Genomic DNA, 21667 nt, shown 5'->3' on the forward strand with positions numbered 1-21667 from the left:
ACACATTTCTCAGATCCAGTAACTAGGGCTATCCTCTTGTGATGATTTGGGGAATGTGTCTGTACGATTTAGGAACTCAGAGTATGAATTCTATGCAACTTTATTTATCAAGCCATAAACGTCATTCTGAACGGGTTGCCCTTTCATTTCTCTGCCATCTTTCTATTACCTCCATGTTGGACTGAAATTCCAAGATGTTATGGCATAGGGCTAACAGTCTTGATGATCCTCTATTGAAAAAACAGCATCTTGAGACAAAAGCCTGGCTCCTACCCAGGAGAACTGTCAGGGGAGATGTTGCCTGGTAACAAAGTTACCTGCAGGGGTCTGTAATCACCTGAGGAGGCTGATCAGAGGCAACTTGACAGAGGAGACTAGAAAGTTAGAGGGCAGGAGCTGCTATACTTGGGATCTTCAGCCATTTTCACCAGCTCAAACTGAGGGAAGCTGCTGCAGAAGCCAGATGCGGCAGGAAGAAATTCTGAACACAGATTGTCCCTCAAGGTAAGCGTGTTCTAGAGTCTGTGTGTTGTGTGCGTTCAGGGTGTTATCCTTTAAGTGATCAGTGCTTTCTTGCTGAAGTAAAAAGCCATGGTGTCTTTAAAATCGCATGCAAAGTCTGTGTGTTGTGTGCTACACCTCATGTTCCCCTGAAGAGTTAACTCAAAACTAGAGCATCCACTATGACTGGAATTCTGGGAGAGATGTGTTTAAGCTACAAGGGAGCCTGAGCAGTCAGCACTGGTCCCAGAGGCTAGGCTCGGCTCTCAGGAGGGGGTGCTAAAAGAGGAACTGCATCCTAAAAGTGTGCCTAGACACACCAAGCCAGACACGGTGCTCTGTTCAGACTCCAGAGGCCTACAGTGGGGTTCAGGGTTTGGATCTCCTTCACAACAGTCTGGCAAGTGTCCAAGGAGGAAAGCTCCACTAGATCTGCAATACCTATTGCCAATATTTGGGGGATATGTTGGAGTATGCAGCAAGATAAGCAGCCTTCTGGATTAAAACAGGCTTCAAATAAACACTTATAATGAATAAGTGCTTTCAGTAACACTAAATACAAATGTTTGTTAAATGTTGAAATCTCAGTGGCATTTTTAGGAAGAGGTAGCAGAGTGCATGAGGACTTTTGGTCTATTCAAGAGTAATACCTGACTTAAGTGTATGCAACAAATTTGTTCTGTAATTAAACCTTCTTACATAGTGCATCAGAACATTGTTTACACCAATTCAAGGTTCTAGTCCTTCCAATAACCAGAACACAAAATTTACCTCTCCACTAGCATAATTATAAACATTTGTCATACTGCATAGGCACTTTCATCAGGTGCCTGTAATGCATCATGTTTAAGAATTGGCTCAGATTCTCAGTCTTTGAAAGGATCACACTGGAAAGTGCCCGTAGATTTATGAGCTGACCTAACCATTCACTTTGAAGAAAGAAAGCCTTTATCATTTCTGGCCACTGGCACTACAATTGGCCATTCAGAACCTTTCAACTGAGAGCAAAGTACAAAAGCCTCGTCAAAGGAATAGAAACATTCATTTTTGCACTCTATAAGCCTTAAGCTTTCCCAGAAAGTGCTTTTACGCAGGTTGGAGGTACGCTGCAACAGCTGATAGGAAAGATATTTCTCAATTGAAAGGCAATCTGTCTTACCACAGTTTTATTGGACTACTCTGGTTCTGCAATGGTAATAATTTCTTCATTGATAAAAAACTCAACAGTCTCCTCTTCCCAGTCATCTACATTGCTGTCCAGCTCATCTGTGTCCACGCCTGGAAGAAAAGAAGAGGCATTAGTCCTGAATACTTCCACCAAGGAGGCAAAAATGCCTAATGCATTTGCTAAAAAGGAAAATACACAGCAGAGAAGCACCTTTAAAATAAAAGGTATTTTAACATAATCACTGGCCTCCAGCATGTTACAGGCAAAGCCATCAGTACTGACCACAATGGGCAACAACAGTAGCCTTCTCACTACTCACCACCTCAAGATAGCAGACGGAAAAAATAGCTGAGGAGTGAGCAAACCTGCTAGGGCATGGGTCGAGGGATTATTTTTGGCAGGAGGGGGAATAATTGTTAAAAGGGACCCCAACCCATCACATAGAGGTGGTCTTCAACTCCCAAACACTGATCCACTACCAAAGACTGCTTCTATAGCCTGAGTGATGTTTATTTGGTGCTTTAAAAAAAATTTAACTGATAAAGCCACATCTTTACAATGCTGCCAGTGGCTGGTTTACCTCCTCGCAGCTCTAGACGCTCATTCTTCTGTTCCAAATATAATTCTTGTGCCATCTTGCGGTATTTCTTGAACTCCTCCATCATTGTACGTCTTCTTTCTACGAGCTCCTACAGAAGCAAAACAAGAGGTTAATAAGCCCATCAAAAAAGTGTGTCCTTGTGGGATGCATTTGGAAGCGATCTAGGGGTTTTCTGCTTATGAATGCAGCTTCTGACAGATAATCATCGGTGTTTAAGACACCTTTCTCCAACATGGCAAGATGGGTTTATGGTTTCTGTGAAATTTTTATACTAAAACTGGCTAACAGGCAGTCACCAGGAACCCACAAGTGCCAGCCAAGATTATTCAAGTATCTTTATTTAACAGAAACTCTTCCTGATTCCTCCTCCAACATATATCAGTAACACCATGCCTCAGTTTCTTCAAGTGAAGAACCAGCAAATTCTGCCTTACTGCCTTCCCTACACATAGAATCATAGAATATAAGGGTTGGAAGGGACCCCAGAAGGTCATCTAGTCCAACCCCCTGCTCGAAGCAGGACCAATTCCCAGTTAAATCATCCCAGCCAGGGCTTTGTCAAGCCTGACCTTAAAAACCTCTAAGGAAGGAGATTCTATCACCTCCCTACCACAAGCACATATGCTTGTGCTTGAGTTCATGATGTTCCTGGCTGGATCACGTGGGGACAATCTGGGAAACCTGGACATAAAACACAATGGCTTCTCCTACTCAAGATAAGGGACAACATCGATTAGCTTGGAGGCAGCAGCAGACCCAAAAGTATATGGCCCAGTCAGTGAAATTAGACAAAGACACAAGATTAATATGAGTTACAAGTGCATCAGCTGCTTTTCATTGATTCACTGGATCTCAGAAGCTTCTTACCTTTGAGGCTTTCGTTTGGCTTAGACGATCCTTCTGTTCAAAAATCTTGGAGTACCTCTTCAGGTCCTTCTTAATTTGCTGCAACAGAGAACTTATGTCAACCAGTACTAGAGACCACCTTAATGTATAAGAGGGTGCAACTTCAGATATGCCCAGGCATACTCAGCATTTTTGCAAGTTTGCTTATGTCTATAAAAAAAATCCCCTCTCGTCTGTCATTTATAGTTTCTCTTCCTTGCTTAGGTCTATAGATACCTTCAGTTTTTCTGTACCTGAGCAACCACTGGAGTTCGGATAGCCAAAGTCTGCTCCTTATCCAAGTTTTCAACAGTTCTCTCTGCTCCTATTACCTTTCCTTCTAGTTTCCTCAGAACATTCCCGCCTCCCCACACACACCAAAAAATAAGTTTGTGATAGGAATAGTGACTACTCAAATTGAGTAGTGTTAACGTACACAGAACCATTTCAACATACAGATTCCCCCAGTGAATTTGTGAACAGCTCTCACATTGTCTCTGCTTAGTGGTAAGGCAAACTGCTGTAGAGTTGTCTTCCATTCCCCAGTTTAAGCCACACCCTTTGTGACTAGACCACTCTTGAATTCTCTACACCAATGCCCACACCAGAAGAGTTAAACTGAGATACAATACCTTTATCTGATCCTGGCTGAGCAAGGTTGGAGGTCGGGGTCTCCACAGTAGCTGGCAGAACCGGTCTTTATTGTTTTTCTGGAGGAGACGACCCTGGAAGGTCCACAGCCAGTAGGCATTGTCCACCTGGAAAACAGCAAGTGAGAAATCTCACTCATGTCTAAGGGTTTTATACTGCTCTACCCCATTGTCATATATCTGAATGCATTCCATGGAAAAATCAACAGCAACAGGAAAGTCCCTAGTGGGACTCAGTCTTTGGAACTTCTATCTTTTTAGGGTGAACACTCTGCTTGGGGTGGGGGTGGGTTTTTGTTTTTTTCCCTCTTATTTTAACTTTAAGTTGAAGTAATGTTCCTCAAAAAAGAAAAAAAAAAAGTTATACTACTTCAAAAATGAAGCACCTATGAAGTATCCAAAGCAGAGGTATCCACCAGCCCTTCCAAGATATCTGAACTGCAGTAAGAAAGCTCCTGAACTAATCCGAAAGACTAAAAACCTTATACTTGCATATCAAAAAGATACAGTACACTGATTGGAATAATAAGGAAGTAGTTCATTGACACAGGAAAGCAATGAGTTGGTATGTGAAATAGGCATGCAAGAATTACACCAGGAGCTATTACCCACTGACAGATACAAGTAACGCTACATATCTTTATTTTGTAGTTAACATAGGAAAAGCCAGATTGACCCTCTTAAATATGCAGGGAGACATCACAGCAGAAACTTTAGTACCTTGTGGCTCCACCAGGACACAGATGTCACAACATATCGGCCTGTAGGATCCCACTCTACATCCGAGGCTGTATAGTGTTCAGCAATATTCATCACGGTGCAGTCTGATGTATCAACAAATGTTAAGGCACCATTCATGCTGCAAAGGCAAACAATGAGGAACAAGATGGAAATGTGATCCAGGCCCGCTGACACTTCCCTCTGACCTTTTTAAAGGTGGGGTGGGAAGAGGAATCTATATTAGGAGGTGACATTCTTTATGAACTCACCCCACAAAATCCCATCAATATTAACATTTTTTCCATTGCTGGTGTTTAAATGGATTCGCCCAAGGGTTTTTAAAATCACACCTGTTTCTTTATATTTTTGTGAACAATGGGGAATAGTTTTAACCCTTGTATCCTTCTAGGCTTAAAGTTCCTTAACATGTTTTTTTCCCCTTCAAAGTCATAAAGAAACCACATTATGAATGCACTTGGGGTACAGCCAAAATCTCACAAGCATGGTGTAAATGTGGTTATTTCTGTAGCAAAGACAGTCAAAAATAAAACAGATTTCTAAATGAGAAGCAGGGCTTTACCATTAACATGTGTAAAGCCCAGTAATACACAGAATAACCACATTGCTTTTCATACATTCCAAAGCCAGAAGGCCATTATGATCATCCAGTCTGATCTCCTGTATAATACAGGCCATAGAACTTCCCCAAAATAATTCCTAGAGCATATATTTTAGAAAAATCTTAAATCTTGATTTAAAAAATGGTCAGAGATGGAGAATCCACCACAAACTGTTCCAATGGTTAATTACTTTCACTGTTAAAAAACTTTACACTGGATTGTGTTAAACCTGTTAGTCTGAAGATCCCATTGTTAAATATTTGTTCCCTATGTAGGTACTTATAGACTAATGAAGTCACCCCATCACCTTTTCTTTGTTAAGCTAAATAGACTGCACTCCCTAAGTCTATCACTATCATAGCTGAGTGGCAGACACCACCGATATGGTCGACTTAGTGTACCCTCTCTACACATGTGAGCATCACTTGAAAGCTTATGATGTCTACTTTAAGATGAGGTATGAGAACTCTCAAGTGGTGCCATTACCATAAAAACCGGGATAAACAATGACACCATCAACATGTTGAAATGACCACTTTGAAAAAAGTGTGTGTTATGACCCTATGTATTATTTCAAGGCATAACATTGGATTTTTTTGAGGCCTCACAGCATCACAGGCAACAGTATACAGCATCACAACAAAATAATCAATTTGTACAGGTGTCATTGAAATGTAACAGTGTTGGTGACATTTCTAGTCAACATTATTATCTTGCCCAGCACGAAGTGTTGAGAGCACATGGATTACCAGTCTTCACAGTTCTGTGCAGTGAAGATTGTTCTGACTACAGACAGCTGATTTTGCAGTGGCCCTTTACTAGTAATGGCACAAATAAGGTCTTGTAGAAGCTTAGATGCCATTGGGCCCTTGAAGAATATGGAAGTAGTTCATCCATATTTTTCCATCCACGTTGCAATGGTGGTCCAATATTTGGTTTACCTTTGCACAAAGACATCCAAATCTTTGTTTGCCAAGATGCTCTGCTGACATGCTCTTCAAAACCGTCCTTACATAATGGGAGTTTGGCCAGTGACTTGCCCTTTTTGAAGGCTACACTGAAATACATGCAGTTCAGGTCTCTGTGGGTCTCCTTTTCTCTGTCTTGTAATACAGCACTGCTACCAGATTCCTTGCTGCAGAAATTGTCACTTGTCAGTCACCGCTTCAGAGATCTCGCCAAACTGGGAGTAAGTTCCCTGTGTTTCTACAACATTAAATTCCGATTGCAGAAATAATCGGAACTAGGGATGACAGTCACATCCTATTAATGCATGGACAGGAAATAGGAAATATGTTGCAGAAGTCAGGAGGGAGTGCATCAAATTGTATGCACCGGTATGAAGTGACGCTTGTCAGTGGTGCTGATAATGGTGCCAGTTTCAATCCATATCTTATCTGCATGTTCCATTTTTGGAAAGTAATGAACAGCAAAGGACCAAAACATCTGCATCAGTGACTTAATTAATATGGTTCTTTTGACATCCAGAGACCCAAAAGCCATACTGGTACATACAGCATTCAGAAGCATCTTTGTCTCTGCTTCCTCTCGCGTACTGTGCTAGTCTGAACTTCTTTCAACACCTCTACTGGTGATGTATTTTACTACTTCACCACTGGAAAAGCCTCCAGCAAGGTGGTATGTTTGTACGCTGGGTGCTCCTACACTGGTGCACTTTGAACCATATATTCACAGAGGAATTTTACAAGCGACTGCTTTTTGGACACCAACTTTAGAATCTCTCCATATGGAAGCACAGGACATCCAATTACTTGGTATTTCTTGCATCCCACTTCGGAACCTGCCCAGTGCGATCTTCCTGCACTTTTCACAGTTACAGTTATATCTGTCAAAGACAGACTATGGAACTAGCTTTGTCAAATCCTTTTAGGACCTGCCTCAAGTGCTCAGCAGCCAACTCACTGAATGAGTGAAATTTGTCTCCAGACATCATTTGTATGACCGCCACTGCATCTTTTACGTACACTGTGGAAAACAATTTTTGGACTAATAGCTGCTCTGATGGTCCCTCCTTTGCCAGATTTCAATTTGGTGGTCTTGGCCATGCCAGTAAATGTCTCAGTGCCAGATTTCTTGACTGGGCTGAAGCGGTGTCTCCCATCATAATCAAGTGCACCTCTCACAAATCTTTCAATTTGTTCTTCAGCAACATCTGCTGTTTTAAGTAGAGACTCTTATATCTGATGTTACATGCAGTTCAGTAGATATGTTGAAAAGCACCTCCAGATGTGATTCAGGGTCAAAAGGGTTTGTCATATTGTTGGTAAGAGCTGTAACCCATCTCCAATACAGAGGCAAGGACTTTGTCTTCACTATTTTTTTTTTTGCTAAATCACTTCTCTCACAGCTTTGCATATTCATAATATGAAGCTGTATACTGTCATCTCTGACACTGATATGTGCATTAAGTGTCACTGAATTAAAAAGCTAGTTTCTATACTATTTCAAAAGGTTAATACTGCATGGACAGGCAGTTACAAATTAAAATCTTCTACCAGGCAGACAATGCTATACCGTACACACAAAAGCTTACAGATGGAGAAGCATTACATTATGAATTCAGATACATTTCTATCTACCCACTATGCAGCACAAACTGTGGGCATGCAATCTACTGTTGCTGATGCAGTGTCTCAGTGAGAGATTGATTTGGTCAGCAAATTTCAACTGAAAAGATAGAAAACTATTATAATCACGTGAGAGATATTTTGACAATTAAGAATATGTGACTGAGAACATTTCACGTTAGTATATTGCAAAACATTGATATTCACCATTTTTGCCACATGCTAAAAAGCTTCATCATTTCTGGAGAAAAAAATAGTACCAATGCAAATCCAATGAACGTCTCAACACATTTTCATTTGGTAACTGACCAATAAACACTACATTAAGGTGTTAAATTCAACGAACATTAAAAGCTGTAGTCACAATCGTGTTGCAATGTTTCTGGAACTGTGCAGAAGTGGACACTCACTTTGGGATCCACTGTTTCGCCCTGCCTAAGGCTTACAGCACCACTTGACACCTCCATATCATATCTCAGCTAAACATACATAGCATAAGCTTTGAAATGACATATGATGCGGGTGTATGTAAGGTGGGTACATTAAACTCTAAAACCAGCTTTTTTGAGAACTGCTGTATGCCTAGAAGGCAAATTTTCTAACCGATCTCATGGCTACTCTCTCAACTCTCTCCAGTTTTTCAACATCCTTTTTGAACTGTGGATATCATAACTGGACACTGTATTCCAGTATCAGTCACACCAGTGCCAAATACAGAGGTAATAAAACCTCCTTACTCCTACCAGAGAGTCCCGTTTATACATTCAAGGATTTTAAATAACTGGCTAAGAGAATAGTCTAAGAAAGTTACACTAACATTAGTATGGTTAATGAAAGGAAAAATGGTATGTACAGGGCATTTATAAGGACATACAAGACATCTTTACCGTAAGAAGCCATGACCTGAATGCAATCCCTAACTTTTTGAGATCTTATATGATAGAAAGACAGACTTGAGGAAAAAGTGACTGCTCCCTTCAGCATCAGTTACACTTAGGCCCCTTACAAATTCATGGCTGTAAAAAAACAAAACACACACCCTCACAGAATGTGAAATCTGACTAGTGTGTGTGTGTGGGGGGAGGGGGTGTCACGGTATTGCCACCCTTACTTCTGTCCTGCCTTCAGAGCACGGTGGCCGAAGAGTGGCAGCGGCTGGCCGTGAGCCCAGGGCTGCAGGCAGTGCTGCCCCCAGCAGCAGCGCAGAAGTGATGGTGGCATATGGTATTGCCACCCTTATTTCTCCACGGTTGCCTGTGAAGGCAGCACAGAAGGGTGGCAATACTGTGACCACCCCCTCTCCCCCCATCTTTGCCACCCCATTCTGGGTGAAATCCCCAGTTTGAGAAATGCTGACCTAAGGGCTTTACATGTTTTAAATAAATGCTATTATTTGTCAAAAGTCATGAATATGTAAGATTTAAATTTCTGTAACCATGAAATTCAAGATGATTTTTAAAATGCTATGACAGATTTACCAAAATTGACAGGGCCTCCAAGTTATATTTAAATCAGAAAAAGCCCCGTTATGATTTTATCTGAGATTGTAAAAATTCTTATAGAATAAGTCATTTGTATTGCTGCCTGGGGGAGAAATCTGAGGGGCTCCCTGAATAAATACATCTTTCTATTTAGACTAAGGAAGTAAACAGCTGACGTGAATTCTAAACTTAGCCAAGAGAACAATATGGTGGGCGAGATTAGAATAACCTCATTCCTCATCTGATATGATGGCAGAAGAGGTAGCCAATATAAACACAGGCATCTCATTAATTGTTTTTATAGACTAAATAAAATTGGATTTTCTGCTAGCCACAGAACAAGAGGTGTTATTTTATCTACTGCACTAACTACCTTTGCTGTAAGGAGGCCAGCTACTTCAGGAAATTAAATTTCAGGCAGAAGAGGGCAAGAAAATACGTAGAAGTTACAACCAGGTAAATTTATCTTCAAGAAAAATTCAATCACTTGCAAACAAATTAAAATCCATGTAGACCCTGGAAAGGCTAACTGGCAGATTACTGTATGTCAAAATTAGATTTTTCCAAACAAAGATAATCCTCTTAATACAAGCAGGTTTTCTACCTGACAGATGGTTAAGATTTTGGCTATTTGTCTTACAGATAGTCTTTATACAGTAGTGTGAAGACTATCTTTTTTTAGCTCTTTGAGAGCATTACATTGACTTAAAATGAGCTCTCTCAGAATGCCAAGTAGCGATACCCACCTTCTCAAGCCAGCCAATACTAAAAACTGCCCTTGCGGACTCCAGAATATCGTATTTGCCTGCTGCTTGTCAAACATTTCTGAAAGGAAACAAAATTTGTATTTATGCCAACATAGAAAGGATGGAAGTCTCCACCCAATGGTAGCAATCACATTGACAGGCACTCAACAGAGTCCTCAAAAAGGCACCGCTGAGCTCTGCAATTAACAAGCAACATGTCTACTATAGTTGTATTTTAATCGGAAGAATGAAACCCAACATGGATCTGCTCTCACTGATTAAACTGAAAACAATGGGATGATCAAACATTCAAAAAGGTGCATTTGCAGGCAGAGAGAATCAAGAATCCTCAAAGCCTTAGCACACAAGTTGTACCAATTTAACTAAAATTGTTTAGAAACGGATGTAGTTAAATTGGTGCAACCCCTTATGTGGATACTTCTTTTGGCATAAGAGTGCTTTTTCACAATTTAGTTTAAGCTGATTCTTTGCGGATTTAAGTTAAATCAGTATAAGGCCCACAAACCAAAATGGAGGGCGTGGAGAAGGAGAGAATGTCCAAGTTGAGAAAGGGCGGAAATCCTTAAAATACTGGGGAGGAAGTGTAGAGAAGGTGAATTAATGGAGAGAGGAAAGAAAGTTTCAAAAATGCTTTTTTTGCTCTGTCACAGAAAGGTGGTATTTAACTTTGCCAGCAAAAGGGGCACAGGCCGCAAGATTAATATTTTACCAGTGGACCTTTCATTTTCAACCCCCAGACTCTGAATAAAATGGTAATTTGGCCCTCACTACAGAATAAATTGATACCCCTGCTCTCACGGCTGTTCTCCCAGCCCAAGACAGCTGGAGCGCAGCATGCTCAAGACATGTTCTCTCCCATGCCCTCTGTCAGGGCCCAGAAGTATCAAACGGTCTATGAAAAAGCAACTGTAAGAAGTCTACAGGGTAAACAGGTTGCTACCACCACATAAAGTGCTTAATGCCTAGATTCCTTCACCTGTACTCCTGCTGTCAACGCTACTTACTGATGAGCTCTATTTTCCCATTGTTTTTGACATGGTAAAAGGAGATAGAAATTCGGGGAGGCTCTCCATGCAATACAGCAAACTTGCTTCCATTTGGTTCCCAGGCAAAGGCTATGATACTTTCTGCAACAGATGTAAAGAAGTGTCAAAAGCCAACATTGAACAAAGGGACAAAATTCTTGAGTTAAGTCAGTCATTCTCTACACAACTTCAATTCCAAGCAGTTACTGTATACAGGACTGAAGAAATCCTGGATATGAAAGAGAACATTCATTATGATGAGCAATTTGGTATTAAGATTTCTACTGCTGCTTTGCTTCTAGTGAGCCAACCAGACAAATGCAGAGGATAATACTTATGGGGTGTTCACAATCACCTACTCCAGCTTTTTTCCAGCCTGGTACAGAATATGCTCAGACAGAAGGGTAAAGCTCTAACTAAGTCATCAGTCTCCCACTAGGGAAGCTTCTCCTTTGTTGTCAAAGTACAGCAACTGAAGCAGAAAACAGTTTGCCAGGCAATTTTTTTAGGTTCAGAAATAGCTGGGCCAAGACAGAGAGACAAGTTTGCCATCCAGTTGTCCTTCATCTGTTAAAACCCATTAGTTGTAACATTTTACACTACAATATTTTGTCAGTTTATTCACTGATGAATACTGTATGTATAAATACACAACGTCAGAAAAATAGCTAGCACATTTGTCTCTAGGATTTACCTTTCATTTCTACCACATCCACAGGGACCTGCTTCTCTCTCATTCGGAAGATCTCAAAGTTGGTCACCACACCCTGTGAAAGTCAACATAGGTCAAGTATCTCGTATAATTCATTTTAATACAGGACTCTGAGGATGACTATGCAACTGGCCTAGTTTAGTACTTCAAGAGGATAAATCTAGACATTTTGGGGCTTATTTTCCTAGAGGATGGAAGATAACACAGAAAGATCATGAATCATTTCTAAAGACCTTTATTAAAACAGGAATTTCTTCAGCAAGTTATGAGTTAACAAAAACAGGCTTTCTACGGTACAGAAGTTGAGACTATTTCAAGAGGACTGAAACATATGGTAGGTCCCACACATCTGTGGGACCAAAACCAGCTGAAACGAATGCAACAAATGCTGAAAGAAGGGGGGTCTGTCCCCAGGTGCTTCAAAAATAAGACAGACATACTTTCATTGATCTTGCAGAACCCCGATGGATAGTGATGTCAAGTCCAATGCCCATTAAGCGCCCATAGGACCTTACACATAGCCCTTAAAAACCTAACTGAAAAAATGAGAGGGTTTTGACACCAAGTAATTGATTCACACATTTTTATCAATCCATATTGAAATGCAAAAACCAAAGCAAAGCAGAGACAGAACCAGTTTTATGAACACACCTAGGAAGCACATACCTGTGTACCTTTAGGAGTCCTGTCTACCTTCACACACAGATAATCTCCATTCTTTTGCCAATGCAGCTTGCAATCCACCACATTGAACAGGTTCCGCACACGGATTTCTTGTCTGGAGGGGAGCTGCATCAGTGTCACCCTTGCTGGGATATCTTTATCTTCAGGCACCCAAAACGCAATTATGTTACCCCCTGGAGACCATGAGAAATCCCTACGAAGGAGGCAAGATGTCATAAAAAAAGTCCAATTTAGTAATCAGTTAAAGATATGTTGCAAGCAACATAAAGAACAGCATTCTGCATTACATTTGGTACATTATGGTGAATCAGTCAGTTTCCAGGTAGCTTGATACTAAAGCTAGGCTACAAGCAGGAATTCTAACTCTAAATTCAAGTGCAATGAGAATGACTAAAAATAAATTTACCAGGACCTGCTTGGTGACCCCGCAGAAAACCCAGGTTTGATTTGCCATTCACAGGTGGACAAGTAGTGATGCAGAAACAATACACTTACATCTAGGAAAGGCAGAAAGAGTACCGCATCTCATACTGCAGAATCCCAAGTGATTTGGGAGATAGGTTGATAAAATGAGTTACAAAAAGACAACCCATTAAACTATGTTAAAAGTACACTTCTCTCCTACAATCTGTCACACTTAGCTTCCTTAACAAGGAAGCTAGAAATCTACTTCAGAGAGATCCCCATTCTCTAAGAAGCCTTTTGGAACCCTGGAAAGGTGAAAAAGTTAGTTGTTTCTTTAGGAATCATGATGAGAGTCATATAGAATTATAGAATGAGCCTAGCTACCTCAGTGCCAGCTGGTAAAGTATAGTGCACTCTTATTTAAGACTATGGAAGGCCAAATAACAGACAAGATATCCCTTTATTGATGTAATAACCTTAACTTGGAGTTAAATGCATTTTGGTTTATGCAACAGAAACATCATGTTAGATCCTCAGATCATCAAGCTTTTATATATTTCAGGCATCATTGCAAAGTTCACAAAATTGTCACCAATGCATGGAAAGAGAGAAGTAGTCAAAAACAGATGTCTTTACTTCTTCCCTTATAGGTAGTTTCTCCACAGCTGCAGACCAGGATCATCAGCAAGGAAAGTATAAACATTGAAAAGAAACTTGCTATCATATTGAAATTCTAAGTATTAATTCTATTACTGCACCAAAAGCGTAAGAGTTGAAGAGTTAACATTATTCCACTTGACTGACAGCCACCTAACACTGACATAACCTGTCTTTTGCTGAGGAAGATGCCTAATAACTCACTGCTGACCACCAATATAAGAAGCAGATGGTTCTGGACTAGATACTAATTCTTCATTGTGTAATCACTACACAAATGCAAAGTTTTCGGTGCATATAGATATCAGGCTGAAAGGCTGATCCATGAGCTAAGAAAAGGGGATGTTCTGGGAAACAGCATTTAAACACTCTCCACCCAGAACTACATCTTATAGTGAGAAAGACTGAAAGAGCTCAGTCTGCTTGTCTTTAAGAGGCAAGTTGATTACACTGTATAAGTATCTTCATGGGGAAAAAATACTGGGTACCAATAGGCTCTTTAATCTAGTGGAGAGAGGACTAACAAGAACCAAATAACCAGAAGCTAAAGTAAAAAAATTTAAATGAGAAATAAAGTACACATATATGGTTTATTTTAACAGTGAGGGTGATTACCCCTGGAACAAACCATCGAGGGAAGTGGATTATCTTTCTTTTGAGGTCTTCAAGTCAAGACAACATGCCTTTCTGTGAGATATGCTTTAGTCAGACCCAAGTTGTTGGCCTCAATACAGGGATAACTAGGTGAAATGCAATGGCTTGTAATACATAGGTCATGATCTAATGGTCTCTTCTGGCCTTGAACTCCACAATACTAGAATCTTAACACACAATAATATCTCAAGAACAAAACAAAAGAGCAGAACTCTCCACAAGAGAATAAACTCACTTTATCCCATTGATTTTCAAACTTTTCTTGTCCAGCAAACCCATAGACTACAAAAAAGAAAAATCATAAATTTGCAAGTTAGAAATACTTACATAGGTAGGTTATTTAAATTAACACCCTTAAGGAGGTAGGGAAATGTCCCCATTTCATCACTACCTGGATACATAGTACAAAAAACACTTGCCATGCATCCCCATAATCCTAATTCTTGCATCCTAATTCTAGTCCCCATAACCCTACAAATTAAAAATATGCATTAGGATGATGAGGCATACTGGAAAATAAAGCAGGTTGTAAGCAACAGTGTTACATGAATGGATTTAGGGGGGGTTTTCTGGTAGTGATCTGCTGACAAAAGTATTAAACAAATGTGATACTGTAAGGCTATATTTTCTATGCTCCATTAAAAAATTAAGTTGCTCTCCTTATCTGCTCCTTCCAACCTTTACTACCCCAGTGGAAAATTAAGAAGAAAAAAAAACAACCAAAATCCTGAACAGTGGGGATGTTGGGAGCCCAAGGAAAGAGCAAAACAAGAGAGGGTGGGTTTCTCACCCTTTAATAAATATTTACTGGAGAGTCAGATTTTTTTTAAAAAAATCAAATTTTAGCAGTAACTTGCTTCAAAATAAAAAAAAGCAGCACTTCAGGTACAGCTGACATTATAAAGCAAGTTATATGTAAAAAAGCACTTACAGGTGTTTCATAGATGCTGAGGGTGTCTGATGTCATTCGGGCAAAAAATTTACCATCATGACTCCACCTGAACAAATAAGAAGACGACGAAGCATCAGATCTACCATGTTACCTCACTAGTAAGAAGAGGCCAGTCATTTAGTGTGATCTGTCCTCTACTACTGTTACCCAACCTACTTAAAAATGGGCCAATGGGCTGAGCTTTCACAGTGGAACCCTCGCTTCTTCTGTCCAGTTAGGGTATCCCAGATGATTATGGCCTGAGGGTCATCTTGTGTGTCCATTAAAGGGCTGAAGGTCACTAAATACCTACAAAAAGGGGAGAGGGAAAATGACTAGCTTCACTTTTCATATGGTGTAATTATCATTTCAGCACAAATATGCTTTCATCTAATTGTGAGAAGAACCAGCTAAGCAAAGTTCAAGAGGCATGCACTGAAAGAGGACAGACAGAATTGGGGAACGGGCAGAGTATAAACTCTTTTCTCCAGTCCACCCCTACACAAACTAGTGAAGGAGTTGAGAGATGGCTTGAGTATTAGATAGCCACCCATATGCCCCTTTTTAATAGAGGGAGAGCTCTCTAGGAGTAGAGTAGTGGAGAGCCTTATTCACCCACCTCATGAACCAGCAGTTACTATGGAGATGTGGAGCAGTACCACAGTGTAACTGTGGATGTTCTAGGGGGACAGAGTCCCTTCTCTTTCAACAGTTAGAGGGGGGATGAAGCTTTATCAGCATTTAGATAGACTGTCTGATTACATCAGTGTTCCCAGGCAGGACACAGCACTCTTTCCAGTACCTAGATGTGTCAGATGTGGTGTTGGGCATCCAAACTATGGTATTGCCTCTGGATTCCTCTGGCCAAAAAGCCACCCAATCCAAGCAAGAAACCCACCACACCTGGGTGTTGTAAAGGGGAATCATCATCATCAATGTATGACGACTAATGAAGTACATAGTATAAAACATGATGGCCTAGAGACAAGAATTTACCAGATGGGAGCTTTCAGGACAGGAACATGTTTTCCTATTAAGAGCCCAAGCAAACCTCAACTACAATAAAAATCTAAAACCAAAATACTTTTAAGTCAGGCTTTCCATTCATAAACACAAAAACAGAAGCTTAAGCTTCACAAGAGATAAAAATAGGTTTAATGAAAGCTTCACCATTTGCCTGACAATCTCCACAGATACCACCATAAAACAAAAAGCATAAAGAATTAATTCATCTGAAAATTACAACCTCTGAAGATGCTGATAAACTGATCATTCTGCTGAAAGACCAGAACTCAACTCACAGGCATCACAGACTGAGTTCAAAGATACCGTCTGTGTGTGCATTAAGGTGCTCATACCTGATAAATTGAAGTAAACTGGAAGATTATTAAATACTTTAGTTCATTACTCTGGATTGTGTTCTTTAAATACCTTTTCCAATTTAAAAAGTAGAAAGTCATGTCAAACAGAATTATGGATACACACAAACATTCTAAAAATATTTAATGAAAAAAAGGCAATTCCAAAGAGCAGAGAAATTAAGACTGAAAACCCATGATACCTAAAAGTAGATAAGGCAGAATAAACATGCTGTGTTTTCTATTCCCCAAGACATGATCTCAAACTGCTTTTATACCATACCTTTCACAAGGTGAGAAGTCGATAAGCTGTACCCCCTGGTGACTGAACCTCTGAATCTGTTTGAACTTCTCTCCTCCCCACAGAGCAATGCCTCTCTGATGGAATGTAGCCAGGTAAGTACCTTTTGGGGACCAGCGTACATAGGTTTCTGTCCACCGCTGCAAGCAAAGTATACAGCATACATCAGAGATGAATTACATTAAGACGGCTCTCAGTATGTGTGGTGTGTAGCTTCGCACACATACCGCCCCCCGTTCCACAAGTAATCCAGCAGCCACATTTACACAAGCTTAAACATGATTGGAGTGCAGTTCTTATTTCCTTAGTCTGAATGTTTCCTGGAAAATGCCTTTGAATGAAACTTCCAAGCTTTAAACACTCACTAACCAGACGAATAAAACTAGTGAGCCAGAGGTGGATGGTAGTGGGAAGCCTTCAGCAGTGTCCAGAAGCTCAGCATGCCACTTGTTCTCGGACTACTGGGAAGTGTGTGTTCTAATCTTCCTAACAAAATATAGCTCCTGAACCTCACCTAGGGTGAGGGAAAAGGGCATCTTCTATATGAACCTTGGTTAATAAGCATCTGCTGATTTGGAAGGCTGTTCACCAAATCAATTTCTCCGTACTCCTTGCCTTCTCCTAATCATAACAGAGGAGCTCCTTGTCATCAGAAAAATCTTGTTGAGGTCTCCTTCCCTGGGCTCTAGAGCAGATATGTGAGCTGCTGGTGATGGACTGCCTCCAGCACTCAGCCTACCACAAATCTTCAGTGCTCCTTCTCTCAGCAGAGACACAATAAAGAGGAGCTAGGGAGTAGCATGCACTTGACAGCAGTAATCTCCCGCTCACCACTGATGAGCAGAGATCTCTCAAACTCTGATTTTGCACTTCTAGGTCTTTTGATCGAAACATCTTAGTCTGGTTATTATCCCTAATTTACAGATGGGGAGGTTAATTTAAATCACAGCAAGGTAGCAGAGCCAATAGACCATCTCAGTTCACATTCAACTTTATTTCCTTTCCAAAACACAAGCAACCCTGCCTCTAAATGAATGACATTATCTCCTTTAGAAAGTTAAAAACAAATAAAAAAAATGTACTCTGAACAGTAGGAAATGGAGAAGTTGTTTTCATCAAAGAAAGTGAATGTTACAACTTTATTCTGCCCCACCACATCCCAGCACACAAAAATTGAACAAGACTGTCATCTCACTATTGCCCCAGTTTCCCGAGTTCACCACTTTTTTAGAGCCTTAATGACCATACTGTATTTAGAATATGCAGCTGTTCTTTCAGGGACACTCACTGGTCTTTCTTCAATTGCGACTGGTTCCTTTGCATCATTCCAATAGATGCAAGTGCGGTCTCCTGACTCAAAGATCACACTGTATTGATCCCTACAGTCTGGGTCCTCCAACCAGTAGCGAAGATTCCCCTAAAAGAAGAAGTCAGGAGTTAAGGAAGCAAATTCCTAAAAATACCATATTCATGCTCCAGGATGAAAATTCTACTTTATGAACACATGATAAAAAACCAAAGATAATTACAAGCCACAAGTTATTTAACTACAGATTTCAGAAATTTAATTCTTTAGCTATTTTGGCTTAAACTTTGGAAAAATACATTAGCAATTTGAAATATCAGGACCTCATCTCCCTCTTTGCCCAAGAACTATGGCAAGTTCTTTGGATGAGCTGCAGCTCTCCATGAGGGGGAAGATAACAATTCCTAAACAGTAGTAGCGGTCACTATGAAAGCAACATAGCTTTGTTCTGTATTTTTTGTATGAATGCCACAGCAATAAGGAGTTTTAGAATATGGAATATTTTTATTCAAAGCTTCATATAACATACCCCTTTCATCTTACAAACAAAACAAACCAAACATACCAAGTCTTTAAATGGCTGTTTCTCTGGGATGTCCCATTCTTCACTGATTGTCATGTATCTAGAAGAGTGATTTGATCAGTTAAACATATTGCAGATACCTTTGATCAGAAGTAGGCTACAACATGGTCTTTAGGAATAAAAAAAGAGAGAACATGATGGCTACACTCACTTGTCAAAATCCGTGAAAAGGTTGACTCTGAAAGTGTGCTGCTTGTCCAACTTGTATCCATCTGCATTTTTCACAGCATCCAGTGCATGTGCTGGGGACATGTACTCCAGGAAAATATACCTTAGTTAAATGAGATAAATGTGATTACTCAGTAGCAACTTGCCTGTAGTCAGCATTAGCCATACAGTGGGTGAAATAACTGAAAAGCTGGTACTCAATCCAGAAGGCAAGATTGAAGAAGTTGCAATTTCTACCACTGAATCCATAGAGGAGAAGGCAATTAATCTCCACTTTGCTCATGTAAGTATTTTTCTTAATCATACATACATGACTTGGAACACATTTTTCCCTGCCTTCTTGAAACTGGGTGGAACAGATTATGAAGGCAAATTCACACACAGCAGAATTGCAATAAGTGCTACCATCAGGTGGATGGGTAAGCAGCTCTTCCCAACAGAAAGGAAGGACATGTTTGAGAAGCAAGCAAATTCAGCGTGCTACATAAAGCTTTTCATTCGTAAGTTCTGGGCCCTCAAAACACAACTACTACTCCACCAATGTTCCCTCTACTTTTTTATATCCATGTGCGGAATTAATTTTGTCATGTGCACCAATACAGAGGTGATGTGTGGTGGAGATAGTGCCGAGGGGTTCAGAGTGCGGGAGGGGGCTCAGGGCTAGGGCAGAGGGTTGGGGTGCAGGCTCCAGCTGGGGGTGCGGGCTCCAGGGTGGGACCGGGAATGAGGAGTTTGGGGTGCAGGCTGCCACAGGGCCAGGGGAGAGGTGCCTCTCCCTGGCCATGCACACCTCCTACGTCTCTCTCCTCTCCAGTCCAGGCCCCTGTGGCTGCACGGCCCTTGACGGTCTGCTGTGCAGCCACGCAGTTTACAGGGAATTTTGCTCTCCACTTAAACCAAATTATAATCAAACTCTTCCTCTCCAAGTGGAGTCCAGTCTGTAACTTAGCAGAAGCCAGAATTCATGGTACATTGGACCTAGGACCTAATAATGTCCCACAGAAAATGATTTTCAAGGTACCTGGATTTGTTTTGTAAAGTTTATCCTGACTGAGCTGAAGGCCCTCCAGCCCACAGGAATTATTCCAGTGCTACAACTCCAGGAAGCATATACTGAATAATTTGACAACTGATTACTTGGTCTCTACATTCTCGGATCTGCCATATTGGGTCTCCAAACCCCAAGGAGAAATATGCTACTCTCCAACCACCTTAACAATCTCATTCAGCTGAAAACTGGGACAGTGATAATCAGGAGAAAATGCCAGCACCCAAAATCTGTAAATACCTTCCCCCCAAGACCAAGACGTTTGTTACCCATTTGTTCAACATGGCTACATTTATTCTCCTGTACGGCTATAGTCTAGGAAACAGTTAAGCCCTTCAGTTGCCTGAGGATCTTGTGTCTATATCACTGAGATAGCATGCCAAAGTGCCTCTATGGACATCATCCTATTCTGTTATGTCAGGGTCAGACATTTGTGGGCTAAAATTCTATTAGCATTCAAAGGATTAACCTCAGCAATGTTTGAATCCCATTTCCAGCAGGAGTTCTCATTACTCACCCCTTTGTCTTCCCATCTGCTTCTGGGTAAAATTCATTGGTAATTTTCCCAAACTTGGAAAAGATTTTGTGAATAACATTCTTCAGTTTCTCAAGACGGTCTGGTCCAACTTGGGGAACATTATCCACTAGAATTACTGAATCGATTCCATCTGCCTCCTGTGGCTGGTCTTTTAGCACATCACCAAGTAATTCTGCAAAAAGAAAGAGGGAGAAAAACTCAGCACCAATCTCTGGAGTGAATGGGGAAGGGAGGAAAGAGATGAGAATTCAATAGCTATTTACCTACACCCTTCTCAAACACCTTTAAAAAGTTCAGGAGTAACTGAAAGCTGTATGGAACACTGAGCTTGACTGAGTTTACTAAAAGGAGGCCAAAATGTTCCCCCTTCCCTCCCACACCATTTTAACAGAGGTGTAATCTACTAGGACATGCTTAATATAGGGCACAATTTTCTGAAGATCACAGATGCTAGCTTGACATGACAGACCACCTTCCATTGTCTGTTTCTCTAGGAAAGATCTCAACACTTTATATTTAAAGACATTTGAAACCTCAGCAGCCTACAACTAGAGGAGTTAAATCTTGTCCTAAAAGTCCCCCAAACTGCTTATGAATCAGAGCACTACAACAGTTACCTACAAACCCACACTGAACTAAATGCGGACATCAAGAAAGAATTTTGACATCACCTTTCCTCCCACATCAAAAAAGCCTTAGCATGATTCTCCATTGGAAGCCCTGTATGTTGTAGCATCACTGTAATTATAGTTGGGAAGTCATGATCATTCTAAGCCTTTAATTAGAACTTTGAAGATGATGCATTGGAGGCAAGAGATCGTATGTCCATATCCCTCCCTCTCCCCAGATTTCTGCCAAGGAGGGTTCACAACAGAACGTGGCCAGCAGCAGCCTTTCAGCACTGTGGTGACAGGAAGGGATGGGAACTGCTTGGGGGGGGGGGGGGGGGGGAGAGGGTGTGGAAAGGGAAGAACTGGCCCATGTCTTTGCAGAGCTCATCCCTCCCCCCCCACTGCAGGTTGGGCTGGAAATTGCTTACCCTCCCTACTTCAGCACTTATCTGAGGGGTAGAGAGGCTCCCCTGTGCTGGTGCTCCAGGCGGCTTTGGTACATGCAGGGTTCGACTCCTCTTGGGCAGCTCCTGGGCACTGGCCCAGTCAGAGGCAGTGGGGGACAAAGAAACCTGCCAGGCAGGCTGCAGGTGTGCCAAACATTCCCGCCAGGGGCTGGTAGGGGGAAAAAGGGCAAAGCAGGGAGAGGACAGCGAGGAGAGGAGCATGTAAAGGGCAGACGGGTGGGCAACAGAGGTGACATGT

General features: G+C 41.1%; 2 protein-coding genes across 2 annotated transcripts in view; both read right to left on the bottom strand.

The window, feature by feature from the left end:
- The window catches only part of LOC125644350 (kinesin-like protein KIF19), a 33172-nt gene extending 32997 nt beyond the window's left edge, over nucleotides 1-175 (bottom strand). The window contains 1 exon segment of the mRNA XM_075133313.1: nucleotides 170-175. Within this exon segment, the coding sequence (XP_074989414.1) occupies nucleotides 170-175 (6 nt within the window).
- EIF3B (eukaryotic translation initiation factor 3 subunit B) overlaps nucleotides 1-21667 on the bottom strand; it is a 34476-nt gene that overhangs the window by 1068 nt on the left and 11741 nt on the right. Inside the window, exons 2-18 of the mRNA XM_048868185.2 lie at nucleotides 20331-20523; nucleotides 18749-18868; nucleotides 18580-18637; nucleotides 17997-18125; nucleotides 16691-16848; nucleotides 15227-15358; nucleotides 15050-15116; nucleotides 14354-14400; nucleotides 12385-12595; nucleotides 11701-11773; nucleotides 10986-11108; nucleotides 9961-10039; nucleotides 4526-4664; nucleotides 3788-3913; nucleotides 3138-3215; nucleotides 2250-2358; nucleotides 1661-1779 (exon numbers count right to left, since the gene is read on the bottom strand). Of these exons, the coding sequence (XP_048724142.1) occupies nucleotides 1676-1779; nucleotides 2250-2358; nucleotides 3138-3215; nucleotides 3788-3913; nucleotides 4526-4664; nucleotides 9961-10039; nucleotides 10986-11108; nucleotides 11701-11773; nucleotides 12385-12595; nucleotides 14354-14400; nucleotides 15050-15116; nucleotides 15227-15358; nucleotides 16691-16848; nucleotides 17997-18125; nucleotides 18580-18637; nucleotides 18749-18868; nucleotides 20331-20523 (1946 nt within the window). The 3' untranslated portion in view covers nucleotides 1661-1675. The remainder of the gene's footprint in view (nucleotides 1-1660; nucleotides 1780-2249; nucleotides 2359-3137; nucleotides 3216-3787; nucleotides 3914-4525; nucleotides 4665-9960; nucleotides 10040-10985; nucleotides 11109-11700; nucleotides 11774-12384; nucleotides 12596-14353; nucleotides 14401-15049; nucleotides 15117-15226; nucleotides 15359-16690; nucleotides 16849-17996; nucleotides 18126-18579; nucleotides 18638-18748; nucleotides 18869-20330; nucleotides 20524-21667) is intronic.

This window comes from Caretta caretta, chromosome 10 (assembly GCF_965140235.1).
Source record: "Caretta caretta isolate rCarCar2 chromosome 10, rCarCar1.hap1, whole genome shotgun sequence".
Taxonomy (NCBI): domain Eukaryota; kingdom Metazoa; phylum Chordata; order Testudines; family Cheloniidae; genus Caretta; species Caretta caretta.